Source organism: Macaca nemestrina, chromosome 2 (assembly GCF_043159975.1).
Source record: "Macaca nemestrina isolate mMacNem1 chromosome 2, mMacNem.hap1, whole genome shotgun sequence".
In the NCBI taxonomy this organism is placed as follows: Eukaryota; Metazoa; Chordata; class Mammalia; order Primates; family Cercopithecidae; genus Macaca; species Macaca nemestrina.
In genome coordinates, this window is record NC_092126.1 from 125,539,442 (window position 1) to 125,553,756 (window position 14,315).

The 14,315-nt window shown below is 41.0% G+C and overlaps 1 protein-coding gene across 5 annotated transcripts in view; it reads left to right on the forward strand.

Moving 5' to 3' along the window:
• LOC105483138 (protein tyrosine phosphatase receptor type G) overlaps positions 1 to 14,315 on the forward strand; it is a 745,674-nt gene that overhangs the window by 440,706 nt on the left and 290,653 nt on the right. For all 5 annotated transcript variants that reach the window (XM_011743815.2, XM_071089050.1, XM_011743832.2 and 2 more), the window contains one exon: positions 10,078 to 10,226. In XM_011743815.2, coding sequence (XP_011742117.2) covers positions 10,078 to 10,226 — 149 coding nt within the window. The remainder of the gene's footprint in view (positions 1 to 10,077; positions 10,227 to 14,315) is intronic.

Genomic DNA, 14,315 nt, shown 5'->3' on the forward strand with positions numbered 1-14,315 from the left:
GTATTTTCTGGAACTTAATATTCCAGGAAATAAATTCAAGAGGGAGTATTTATTTTTTTCTGATGGAAATTTACAGGTCACTTATCTGTAAAATAGACTCTGTCTTTTGTATATTAAAATATGAACATAGAAAGTTAATATTTAAAGCGGCCTATTACATACAGACAGTAACTCTCCCATAAAACAGCTTAAATGTTCAGATCTGTCTTAACCCCCTGAGAATGCTATATATCCTATCCAGCATAATCAATAGAGCAACTTGGTTGTACCTAACCCACTTCTCGAAAGTTGTCTAAAATATCTTCACAAGACAGATAGCGTCTCTCTGTTTCTTCCTGAGGAGCCGTAACTATCTATTGTGCCAGTTCCCACTTTATTTCATCTAAAGTTATTTCCCTTTCTTTCATTTTTGTAGAATGAAAAGATAATGCATTCATCAAGAACATTTCAAGACAATCTTGCTGTTCCTAGCATTAGCTTCCAGCAAAAAGATCAGAATTTAATACTTAGATGGTGCTTCTGATGTATGTTAATAAGACATGATCTTCTATGAATTTTAACTATTGGGAGGAGTTTTGTTTTTTTTTTTTTTTTAAACTACTTTTTCTTACATCCCACACTGAGGACAAATAGTAAATGTGTTTACCACAAGGCATGCTACTTTCATCTTCTCTCATTATATTGGTTTATTATATTTTTTCTTTGCCGACATTCTTTCCCATTTGTCTGCATATGCCATAGTGCCTGACACAGATGGATTCAAAATATGGTTATTCAGTTCACACAAGAATCAATGGGAGGGAAACTATAGATGGGGAAGTCAAGAGTCATTTTCTAGTATGTTACTGTGCCCATAAAACTAAGGCAAGTATTTTACGACACTGTTGCATTGAGTTTATTTTACCTGGCTCTTAGGAGTTTTCAGTAGAGTAGCAACTTAAGAGCACACAGAGGCAAGCTAAGTAATGAACAAACTAATTGCTAGCTGGTAAAAAGAGAAAAATAAAATCTTAACAACCTTCGTCATTTCCACATGCTATTTCCCTAACTGCGCTTGTGATCCAAGCTAAGTGTTGGAGGAGGATGTGGCTCTGCTCAGACGCAGGCCAGGGGTAGCCACCAAGATACTCTTTGCCCTATTGTTCATTGTAGAACCCCACTCAAGCTAACTGCTGCCTCTCTACAGCCCTGAAGAGCCACTTGTCTCTTCCAAGGTCAGTGGAGACAAGGATGTGTGAGCCTTACTGAGAGTCAGCACCAGGCTACCACTTTAGATGGGCACCTTACAGGGTTTTTCTTTTCTTTTCTTTTCTTTTTTTTTGAGACAGAGTCTTGCTATGTGGCCCAGGCTGGAGTGCAGTGTCACCATCTTGGTTCACTGCAACCTCCGTCTCCCAGGTTCAGGCGATTCTTATGTCCCAGCCTCCCAAGTAGCTGGAGTTACAGGTGCATGCCACCACGCCAAGCTAATTTTTATATTTTTAGTAGAAACGGGGTTTCTCCATGTTGGCCAGGCTGGTCTTGAACTCCCAGCCTCAAGCAATCTGCCCCACCTCGGCCTTCCAAAGTGCTGGGATTACAGGCATGAGCCACCACGCCCGGCTCATTACAAGGTTTTCAATAGCAGTCTTCATGATGTCTGATTTCCCTCCAAAACTGATGGACTTTTGTGCCTAGCCCCCATGCAAGATGTGATCCCACAGTGGCATGGTTGCTCAAGTGTAACACGGATGCCTTTAGTAATCAAGAGATTGGTTAGGAAGTTTCTAGGAAAAGTGTGTTTTTGTGTGTGTGAGGGGGTTGTGGGTATGGGTGTGTGTATGTGTGTGTCTTCGAATATTTCTGATAGTTTGGGCTTTCTGTTTTTTTCTTTCTTTCTTTCCTTCTTTTCTTTCTTTTTTGGAGTCTCACTCACTGTGTTGCTAGACTGGAGGGCAGTGGCGCAATCTTGGCTCACTGCAACCTCTGCCTATTCTTTGTATTCTGTTGGACTCACATGTCTTTCTCTATGGATCTCTCCATGAGCTTTTACCTTTTTTGTGGTTTCATTCTCTCCCACATTTCCTCCTGTGTCTTCTCCTTGCATTTGCCTCCCCTGGGGCATGTCTCTGTCTCTCTGCCTCATTGTGCCTGTTTTCACTGCCTGCTCCTAGCATTGTCCCCCTTCTCTGCTTCCTGTCTTCCTTCCTTAGAGCTGGCCATAGAAGAGAACTGAAGTTTAAAAAATGTTTTCATTTATTGTATCTATGGAGTAGATTTTGATATTGACAGTAATAACCTAAATGTGTTCTTATTTCAATAAAACCTCTCTTATCCCTAATAATATTGGATGAGGAGAGCCTGGATAAGTGAAATACATGAATGATTCCCCAAATGTATTTTTGGGAGGGTCTCAAACTCACCTGGTGCCAATCATTACTTTTATTTTTATTATAACACTTCCATAGCCTCCTCAATGTAATGATCCTTAATAGGTGTAAATATGGGACGATGATGGTAGACCATTGCGGAGTCATCATTCCTTGATCAACAGTTGCTTTTTTACTCTGAGTTTTGTTTGTGTCACTAATAAATAGGTCATTTCACTTACAAAGAGGCTGCCAAGCTTCTGATTAAGAGCAGAACATCAGCCAAGTAGACAGATGTTTGAAAACATCTGGGCCCTTGGTATTGTTTATATTGGGCATGCCTAATATAAACAGTGTCTTTGTAGTACCCTGGGGCATCTCCGATTAGCTTAAGGTTGCCCAAAAAAAGAAAATGTAAGTTTAATTTTTAAAATCCATTATTTATTTGGGGAATGCTAGGTGTGATTTTGCTCTGCTTTATAAATTTTTCCTGTTTCAAAGGCCCACGTTCTTGGGTTCTTTCATTCTAATACTATCCAGCTTTACCTTAACCCTGGAATTGAGCTTGGAGCTATTTCACTGGGTCAGTCTTTGGCTAGGTACTCTGCAAGCTGTTTCCTGTCTGCTAAGCTCCATTTTCTTTGTTATGCCCACAGCCTCAGTCCCCAAGTTCAGGTGGTAGGAACTAGTTTTTGTGTAGACAGAAGCCTGATTAACCAATTACCCTGAATGTTACAGGCCATTTTTTGAAGAACCGTTTCTTTTTTAGGGTACAGCGTTCTCTGCTAGACTCCTCCATCTTTCATGTCTTATATGGTTAAAGTGTTAACTAATCCACCTTGTTCATTTCACCCAGTTTAGCAGTGAGTTAACTGAGACCCAGGATATTCCTGTGGTTTATCATCTCTTGGATGTCTGAGGTTGCTCTGACTCAGCATGTCCAGGGACTTTTTACTGGATTACTGCTATCAGCTCCTCACATATTTCTACTGACCAACATTGCTTTCCTCCCAGGCCTTCTCCACGGAGTAGCCAGAGTAATCTTAGTTCCTTAATCTGATCTTGCCTGTCTCTCCCTTTTTCTTTGTTGTTCTCTCTCCCAATCATATCAAGGACTTCCCATTTCTCTTGGAACAGACAGACTGCTCACTGTCCCTGCCTCGTGCTCTGTCCTCGTGTCCCATCCTGCTCTCTGGATACCTGTCACCTTGGCTTTCTCTTACTCATTAGCACTACCACGGGGCCATTGATTCTTTCTTGATGTTCTCCCATCTTGTTGGCACTTCCCTGGGGTAGCTCCTTTCACTCTCAGCTCAGACCATGACACCCTCCCCTTCTCTCATCTAGGCTTGGATGCTCAGGTGCTACCCCTCGTCCCACTTGCAGGTTTGCTTCTGTTGTCTGTTTAGTTCTTGAGACCTGTCTTTCCCATTAGCCATAAGTTCCAGAAGGGCAAGAGTTGTGTCTGATTTACCCAACTTTTTCCGCCAGTGATTACTCAGTGAATATTTGTTGAGTATTTGAAAAACATAAATGTCAGTGTCTACAGGGAAATTAGTGGAAGGCTGTAACTACAGCCAGTGCATTCTGACCTTCAGACAAGAGCGTTTCTCTTTTACTGGGAGCCCCAGGGCATCCCTCTGATGTCACAGGTATTGTGGAAAGTGGTCTAGGGATCCCATCATTAGGGTCCATAATGGTAGGCTTTTTTTTTCTACCTTATAGTCTTGGCGGTGCGTCAGGGTAGGAGGATATGATAGTAAACTGCTAGTTTTCCTCTCATCCATTTTTCTTTACTTTTTGGCACCTGCTGCTGTTTACTCAGATTTTAGTGTGAACATTTGCTTTAGCCTGTGTTATACACACATGTTGAATTTAATTTATAAACAGTTGGGGGATGTCCTGCAAAGAATGCTATGAATGCCAGGCACTTAGTCAACCCTTCCAGTTCAGGAGAAAACTAATTCCTTATTTAAGATGTGAACTGATCCTACTTTGCCCTGGCCGTTTGCATAGCCTGGAGGTCTTTACATCATGGGGAGCCCCAGACAAAGGGAGAATCTGGTGAAAGCTGTGGATCCTTTCCTAGGATAATAACCTTCCTAAAGGTTGCATAACACCAATGCTATTCTGTGATGTGTATGAACTGCCGCTGTGAGCATTCTTCATATATCAGCCCTTGTGAACCTCTTAACTTACCTGTGAAGTAGCTGCTATCTTATTCCAATTTTACAGAATAGGAACAAAGCCACCAAGAAGTGCATTAACTTTCTCGTAAGTGGACAGTGGCAGAACTAGGATTCAAGTTTGGACTTACTGGCTACAGAGTCCAGCTCCTAAGCTCCATGTGTGCACCGTGCTCAGAAATTTACTTCTTGTATCAGGAAGGTATAGACCTCCAGAGCCCATACGTAGCCACAGCTGTGGACTTTTGGACTCTAGGTTAAGAAACCTTGAATTTGAAGCTTCCAGCTTCTTCTATTTTCTCCGTCATTCTGCTTTTATTTCATCACAATCTACATTAATCACAATCAGGATAGTTCTAGAAACTTCGTTCGCCACATAGACCTTTCCTGTCTTTCTCTCTTAGCCCAACTGTCTTAGTTAGTTCAGGCTGCTATAACAAAATAACATAAACTGGTGGCCTAAACAATAAAAATTTCTCAGCGTTCTGGAGGCTGGAGGTCCAAGATTAAGGCACCAGCAGATTCAGTGTCTGGTGAGGGCCTGCTTTCTGATTCATAGATGATAACTTCTCACATTCCATGGTAGAAGGGAAGGCAGCTGGCTGGGGGCCTCTTTTTTTTTTTTTCTTTTTTTTGACAGAGTCTCATTCTGTCACCTAGGCTGGATTGCAGTGGCATGATCTCGGTCACCGCAGCCTCTGCCTCCCGGGTTCAAGCAATATTCCTGCCTCAGTCTGTTGAGTAGCTGGGATTACAGGTGCCTGCCACCACACTCGGCTAACTTTTTGTACTTTTAGTAGAGACGGGGTTTCACCATGTTGGGCAGGCTGTTCTCAAACTCCTGACCTCAGGTGATCCACCGCCTCCGGCCTCCCAAAGCACTGGGATTACAAGTGTGAGCCACTGTGCCTGGCCTGGGGATCTCTTTTTTAAGTGCATTAATCCCATTCATGAGGGTTCCACCCTCATGGCCTAATCACCTCCCAAAGGCCCTGACTCATCATACCATTATAGGGGGGATTGGGGTTTCAATTTGTGAGTTTCCAGGGAGATAAACATTCAGTCTATAACACCATTCATTCTTCTCCTGTCTTTAGCTGTTAGCTTGGCACCTTCCAGTTTGTGCCTTATCCAGATTCAGCTTTTCCTGCTGTTGTTTTAATTTTTAGATTAAATTTTATTTGTATTTATTATTATTATTACTTTGAGACAGAGTCTCGCTCTGTCGCCCAGGCTGGAGTGCGGTGGCTGGATCTCAGCTCACTGCAAGCTCCACCTCCCAGGTTCACACCATTCTCCTGTCTCAGCCTCCTGAGTAGCTGGGACTACAGGCACCCACCACCACGCCCGCCTAATTTTTTGTATTTTTAGTAGAGACGGGGTTTCACCGTGTTAGCCAGGATGGTCTCGGTCTCATTACCTCTTGATCCGCCTGCCTTGGCCTCCCAAAGTGCTGGGATTACAGACGTGAGCCACCGCGCCCGGCCATATTTATTATTTGTTTGTTTGTTTGTTTGTTTGTTTGTTTTGAGACGGAGTCTCACGCTGTTGCCCAGGCTGGAGTGCAGTGGCGCGATCTCGGCTCACTGCAAGCTCCGCCTCCCGGGTTCCTGCCATTCTCCTGCCTCAGCCTCCTGAGTAGCTGGGACTACAGGCGCCCGCCACCGCGCCCGGCTAATTTTTTGTATTTTTAGTAGAGACGGGGTTTCACTGTGGTCTCAATCTCCTGACCTTGTGATCCGCCCGCCTCGGCCTCCCAAAGTGCTGGGATTACAGGCTTGAGCCACCGCGCCCGGCCCATATTTATTATTTTTATAGTGGCATTTTCTTCTAATTTACTTACTTCATTTTGATTACATGAATTGATTTTAAAAGAAAACTCTTTATCAACAGCATTATTGGAAAAACCAGTTCTGTTTGACTGGTAGAGACTTACTGCTAGAAATATGTCCATAATCTACAAAAATAAATCAACCTTGCTCATGTTATTAAATTTTAGTGTTATGCTTACTCTTGAGTAAAAATGGGAAATGAGTGAGTATCAGGGAACTATACGGGTTATATTAGCACCCAACTATGATTGTATTTTCTTTGATATGATCAAAAAGATAGAAATAATTCAGAAAAGGCAGTATCTTTTTTATTCTGGGTTTTAGTGAACTAAAAGCATCTACCCAGTACTTAAGATTTCTCCCCCAGGCCCAGTCTGGGCACAGTGACTCACACCTGTGTAATCCCGGCACTGGGAGGCCAAGGTGGGTGAATCTCTTGAGGTCAGGAGTTCGAGACCAGCCTGGCTAATATGGTGAAACCCTGTCTCTACTAAAAATACAAAAATTAGCCAGGCATGGTGGCTCATGCCTATAATCCCAGCTACTCAGAACGCTGAGGCAGGAGAATCACTTGAACCCGGGAGGCTGAGGTTGCAGTGAGCGGTGATCATGCCATTACACTCCAGCCTGGGCAACAGAGCGAGACTCTGTCTCAAAAAAAAAAAAAAAAAAAAAAAGTCCTTACCAATTTGATAGACTCCAAATGGTATCTTATTGCTGTTTCTGCCTGTATATTCTTACCCAGGGCAGACTTGAGTGCCAAATTACAGAGAACTTAGAATGTAGAAAGAACGGTGCAGACCTAGGTAACAGAAAAGAGGAAGACGTGGGAAAAGACATCCAGAGAGAAGCATCCAGAGAAAAAAGGAGACCAGCGTCACATCCTTTTTGGCATGCAGATGTTTCCATATTGCTTTAGGTTTTGAGCATTCTCTTGAGAAGCTTTCTCACTTCCCTGCTCTTCAGAACTGACAGAGGTAGATGCCATCTCAAAAAAATAAATAAATAAAAGATCTCCTCCCAAATAATATTTGAGCCATCCCTGCTCTTGCTATTGTCCCTGCCTCTAATGACACTTGTTATTGTGTGGGAAAGACAGTATTACTTTAAAGTATAACTTTCTCTGAAAACAGAGAGTTACACCTATGTGGCCAGTCTTCCGTGCTGTCCAGGAGCTCCAGCCTTGATTCTAGAAATGAGTTTGAAAATAACCGCCACTGCATATGTGCTTGCTGGCTTCCTGGCCCTGGATCATCTGCTTTCCCAGTGTGATTTTTCTCCAGGTGTCAAAATAGCCCAGCCAGGTAGGCACTGCAGTAATTATCCCATTTGAACAGTTGTGGAAACTGAGGCACAGAGAAGTTGGGTAACCTGCCTGAGGTCCCACCACTGTTAAGTGGCAGAATGGAGTCCCAATGTGTCTTGAGCTCATATGCATGACATCTTGTGCTCTGCAGTGACTACCTTCAGTATATTCTGTTTCAAACAGTTCAGTGTTACACCCGTCATCAGAAAATGTGTTAGCTGGGAAAGTACTCTCCTTCCAGTTTCATGTGTAAACAAAAATATATGACATGTTTGGAAGGGGTGGGTGGACATGTAACATGCTGTGTGCTCTGGTGAGAAACACTGTGAAATGAAAAATGAGATTAATGTTTCAGATTGTACAGTTCTCTAATTATGCTTTTAATTATTCATATAAAACAAGTAAAATGACCCCTGACAGAGATATAAATGATTTAGGTAAAATCAAATATTTATAAGATGCTGCTGATTCCCTGGGTGTATTGTAACAGATGGAATCAAAATGTTTTGCCTTCGTCCTTTGGATGCATAATGTTATGTATGGAACTTACAACTGGCTGAGAAGGATCAACAGTGTTTGAAACACTACTGAGCTAATGCCTAAATGTTTTGATATCAGAACTAAAGGTATGTGGTTGGTATCATATAATATTTTAGAAGATATTTTCTAATATCTGTATATATAGATATATACGATTTTAGATATTATCTTCTAAGATACTATATTTATGTCACACAATGATGAGTCATTTTTACAGTTTTAAATAATTATTTGAAAATCAAAAGGTGGTAATATTTCATGACACATTGAAAATTTTGTCAAATTTAAATATTGGTGTGATTAAATAAAGGTTTATTGGAGCATAGCCTCACCCATTCATTTAAGTATTATCTTTAGCTGCTTCTGTGCTATAAAGACAAGAGTGAGTAGTTACACTAGAGACCAGTTGGCCTGCAAAGCCTAAAATATTTACCAACTGGCCCTTTACAGGAAGAGTTTATGACCCCTGTTCTAAAACATGCCTAACACAGGGTGAAGGTGGCACAGCGCTGTAGCATGTTTAATTGGCACGAGAAACACTTGCTTTTACTTCATTTTATCCTTTAATTTGCTCTTCTTCTAATTGGGCATTCCTTGTCTATTTTTTCAAAAGTTGGAGAAAAACTGCCTTTTGAATACAGTAAAAAGGGATTTATATGAGAAAGTTCCTTCACTTGCTTTTAATGCTTCCTTTACATAGAGAAGTACTGAAACTAATTGCAGTATTCTAGAAATGGGTCATTAGCCTAGTCCCTATCTTTTATGGAGACCTAATTTTCATGCAGGATTTCTCACTAAAGCCCTAACTAGGATCGCTTTAGGAAGAGGAGACAATGAGGATAAGCAATTTCCCATGGCTTACACAAGCTTGGCTTTCGATCACAAACCATTCGGTATATTGTTTGGCACCTTACATGTATTTAGCAGCCAATAAGTATTTATTGAATGAATGAATGAATGAATTCACTTCTAGAGAAACAAAAAAAGGGAATATATCACTTGAAAAGAATTTGTTTTTTATTTAGACATTATATTCCTTTTGGAAAAATATTTTTTTGTTAGTGTAAATCCAAGTTATTCTCAATTTCTCCTTCCTGTATTTCAAGAAAGAGCAGTATATTTTTGAAATTTAGGGTTGGAATTTAATTGAGGTTCCCTATGTTGTGGATGCTTCTCACGTATTCTTTGGATGGGTTAAGGGAAATTATTTTTTGCTTGTAACTAAAAGAAAAAGTAAAGAAAACTAGTTATCTGCCAGTATTTGAGTGACTTCAAGAGTAGATTTTGCATTACACTTCCCTGGGTACTGTTATTAAATAACAGACTCCCAGCTCTCTTCCCACTTACTGTTGCCTTAATATTGGAAGCATCCACAAATTTTTGTTTCCTGATATCTTGCCTGCATTTTCTGACCAAAAAAAAAAAATGCCTATTGCATCTGGCTGATTATATATTTCCTATCTGGTTCCAGACCTTGAATCTTGGGGTAGCCCCATGAATCAGTGCTTAAAAAGAAGAATCTTGCTCTCTAGATGATTTTGACCATCAAACAGTTTTAGGAGACACTGATTCAGAGTGACTTATTCTGTCATTGTCTCCATTTTTTTAAAATCTGTTAAATGGATAAGTAATTCTGAGATCATTCTCTGGAAAGTGTCATGATTTAGGGCCAACTGATGCTCTGAGAGCATTCTGCAGCTAGAATGAACTAATTTATTCAGGCGGGTGTGTTCGTATTTTTTCACAGGTACATGAGGACATAATTCACATCATAGTAGTCATGAACTTTATTAGAAGTAACAGGACAACTCCGTTTGATTTTGAAACTCAATTTGTTTTCCTCTCTTCTCATTCATTTCACACAGTTGCCATCCTTCTGAAAGACGACTATTTTGTCAGTGGAGCTGGTCTGCCTGGCAGATTCAAAGCCGAGAAGGTGGAATTTCATTGGGGCCACAGCAATGGCTCAGCGGGCTCTGAACACAGCATCGATGGCAGGAGGTTTCCTGTTGAGGTGAGAGAAAGTCAAGATCTCAACGTGTAGCTGTGCTTCAGTCTTTATGTTAATCAGATGCTATGTCCTTACCCTCAGTTATTTTGCAAATCACACCTGTACAGTACCTAACTTCATCTCTCTGGAAACCCTTTATCCGTAGTATGGCAGGTGGGTATCCGTCCTTGTTTCTTGCCTTTGTTTAACTGGAGAAACACAGAAGCCACAGGCATCGTGGTTTGAGTAGACTCACTGCTGGTTGATGATGTTCATCATGTGTTTCATTTGACACAGTTTCTTTTCACTGTCTGTTCCCATTTTTGAAAGATGACATTATGTATGAAACTGGGTTGACTTCATTTTCACTCTTAAGAAAATAGAAAAGTTGGCAACATGTAGAGGAGTCTCAGAACCTTCTCTTGGTAGCAAAGTTGTAAGGTTTTTTTTGCTCCCAGTGGCTGTTGAAAAAGAGGCTATGGTGGTATGAGTCACTGTTAATTTTGTTAGGATTGATGGTGACATTTTGCTTCTGCTGTGTCGGTCTTCTCAGTGATCCATCCTGCTGGACAGTAGAAGGGTGTGGGTGCACTAGGTCAGATGCTGCTGTGTATCTGCTTAGAGCCAGGGTGAGGGAGGGAGCACGTCTCCAACTCCTTTATTAATGTTGAGTAGGGAGAGCACATGTCTTCCAATGCCAACCTTATATATTTCCTTTAATCATGATTGTTGTGTGACTATTCTTTTGTTGTGATGAACATTTTTGTTTCTTGGTAGGTGCCCCATGTGGTAAGCCTTAGAAGTGTGTGGAAGAACAAAATGAATGTGGTTCTGAAACCTGCCCACTAGTCCCATAGACAGTTGTTTTGGATAAACATAGAAATTGGCCCTTCTGCTGTTAAAGCTTCACACTTGTATTTGTTTTATTTGAGTTCCTTCCTCAGGAAAGGACCTTCAGGCCTCTCAAAAAAGTATCAGAGGACTGAAGCTCACCAGACCATTGCACCAAATGCCTTCTTGCCCCTCCTTAGTTCTTGTTTTCTTACACATTGTTACGTTTCCTCCATGCTATTTAAATCTCTAGTTTTAGTCAATCAGGGAGCTGGATTTGAGACTGAGCTCACATCTCCTCTCTCGGCTGCAGCACCCAATTAAAGCCTTCCTTGGCAATGCTTGTCATCTCAGTGATTGGCTTTCTGTGCAGCAAGCAGCCAGACCTAGTCTGAACCCCGGGTGTTTCAGTAACAGTTCTAGCCTATGGCTGTACTCAAACGTGGAGTGACTTTTCACTGGTAACATACGTTAATCAAAGGAGCCACATGGCCAAGGAAGGTTTGCAGCTGTTAGAATTTCATAGCTTCTAAGTCTTGTCCTGCTTTGATAATCTGATGAATTCTTGAGACCCCCTTCACAAAGAAGACACATGTATGTATCTACACATAGATTTACATGTAACTGATAGGATTTCATCATTCTCCCTAGCTCCTCAGGCCCATTTTTGAACCCTGTAAGTATCCGTGAAGCTCTGGTGAAGAACCCCTACACAATAAGAAAATAATACTTATTTTTCTATAGATGCTTATATGGCCATGCAGATTTGTTTCTTATCCACTGTTCCTAGAGAAACCAGAGATAACTACTCTGAGAAAATGCTTCATGTTTTTTCTTGTTTAGCTCAGAAATTGTCAGTATCAGAATTCTTCCTGCATTAGGACTCCTCTATCTGTGGAACTTCCTATCCTAGTCACAATAATGATATCTTTCATGAGTTGGGTTTCTACTTAATGGATTCTCTTCCACCCTTAAAATGGAATGAATCATTTCTTAGAAGTCTTAGCTTTATTTGTACTTGGAAAACTTGATTCCTAGAAGCAAAATTACATCATGTTCTTAAGTGTAGGATTTTCCTTCTGGTCTTGCTGACAGGTTCCCATTGGCAATATGAGTTGAAGGGGTAGCTTTGTGTCCAGCCAGCTTTGCTCTGAAGCCTCTTTGTCTTAGAATTGGGTTGCCGTTTGTTCATTTTGTGTTGTTTTGGACAAAAGACCTGTCCTGAAAGCTTAAAAACTCAATCAGATGGCTACCTTGGAAAAGAAGACCTCTAGAGCTGGGAACTGGGAACCTTGCCTCTGTGTAATTACATTTCCTCATGCCCAAAATGACCAGTTTCCTCTTTACATTTGACTCTGGGAATAATGTATCAAAGACATTAATACCGTTTTTTTTTCCTTTCTTTTTTTTTTTCTTTTCTTTTTTTTTTTTTTGAAATGGAGTCTCACTGTTGCCCAGGCACATGATCTCAGCTCACTGCAATCTCTGCCTTCTGGGTTCAAGCAATTCTCCTGCCCCAGCCTCCCAAGTGGCTGGGATTACAGGTGTGTGCCACCACGCCTGGGTAATTTTTGTATTTTTAGTAGAGACGAGGTTTCACCACGTTAGCCAGGCTGGTCTTGAATTCCTGACCTCAAATGATCCACCTTTCTCGGCCTCCCAAATTGTTGGGAGTACAGGCGTGAGCCACGGCGCCCGGCCAGAGATTAATATTCTTTTGAAACACATGACTTTTGGTGAATATTTCAGTTTTACATTTCTCAGAGGGAGCCGTTGAATTCAGAAGCTAATTAGAAATGGCAGCCACCATGCCCAGGCTTATTGTTTAACCAGATTGTTTGGATATTTTTCTTTTAAATAATGTCAGATGATATGGCTGCCTATATCAATTGGGTTCCTCATTGAAGTCCATCTGATTCATAGCTTGTTTTCTAAAAATGTGATAAACATATTAATGGTGTATTTGGAGGAACTTGAATTTCAGAGATTAAGTAACTGCATTAAATTTACCTTTAAAATATGCACAAGAAAGTTGCTTGCTTTTGCCCAAAGTGTGTCTGTGATATTTCATGTTAAGTTGCTTTATTCAAGTTCTTCATTAATACCCATCTCTCTTTACTGTTTTTATACTATTTGAGCATCTTACACTTGGTTTGTTTCTTTTCACATAACTACAATTGTTTTCCAAAAAACTAGAATGAAAGTAAGAAAATTTAATTTATCATGGAGTAATTTATCAGCATTGGGGACATTAATTATTTGTTTTGCATGCAGTATGTATGAGGGCTACAGAAGAATCATTGTTGAAGATTGTGCTAGGATTGGTAGAATATAGCTGTGGTTCTCAGCTGGGGACAGCGTCTCCCCCCTGCACCCTGGGGCATTGGGTCATGTCTGGAGACATTTCTGGTTATTGCCATTGTTGGAAGTGTTATGGTATTACTTTCTAGTTGGTAGAGGCCAGGGATACTGCTATACATCCCAGTGTAAAGGACAGCCCCCACTAAAAGGAATCATCCAACCCCAAAATGTCACTAGTGTCACTGTGGTGAGATTCTGGAGTGGAGAAAGCAGTGTGTTTAGTAGAATTAAGCATTTCTTTATCTAAGTAGCGTCATTTAAAATACATTTGAATAAAGAGGACTTGTTTCTTGGGAAGTCATTCCATCCCCTTTGGGTTTTAGAGAGTAAATGTACCTTGCCTTATGTGTAACAGCATTGCTGTTCCTGGTTTCTTTAGTATCTGCTTGAGATGCAGTCACGACCTTGGGAATTTTAACAGCTCCCTCTGTGCTGCGGCTCTGCAGGCTGAATTTTAAACATATGCCCCACAAGAAGCTGGATCTGCTCCCTGAGGATAAATTGCAGCAAACTCAACTTTGTAGGTTTTGTTGCTTCCCAGGAATTCTTTGAGGTCATCTGAGACAACTTTGTAGGCATCCAGAAATTAAAGCTCTCTGAATTTTTCTGGCTGGAATCCTGGACTCAGTCTTGTAGTTCCTGCACTTAAAAACATCCAGTCTAATAGTTAACAAAGAAAGCCCTTGTACAAACAAAACAACAAAACAAGATGAAAGCTCTTCAGTAACCAGTGTTCTTTACAGCTCAGTTAAAGTTAGAAAAGAAAGTTGAAGTCACATTACAACGCCATGCCTTGGAGACTGAACCCAATTTGGATCCTCAGATGCCCTCGCCTCCTATTACTGAGCATTATCCCTTGCCTAGCAGCACATTTTTCTTGAGTATCTTCTGTTGTACGTGGGCTGGTACACAAAGTTAAGT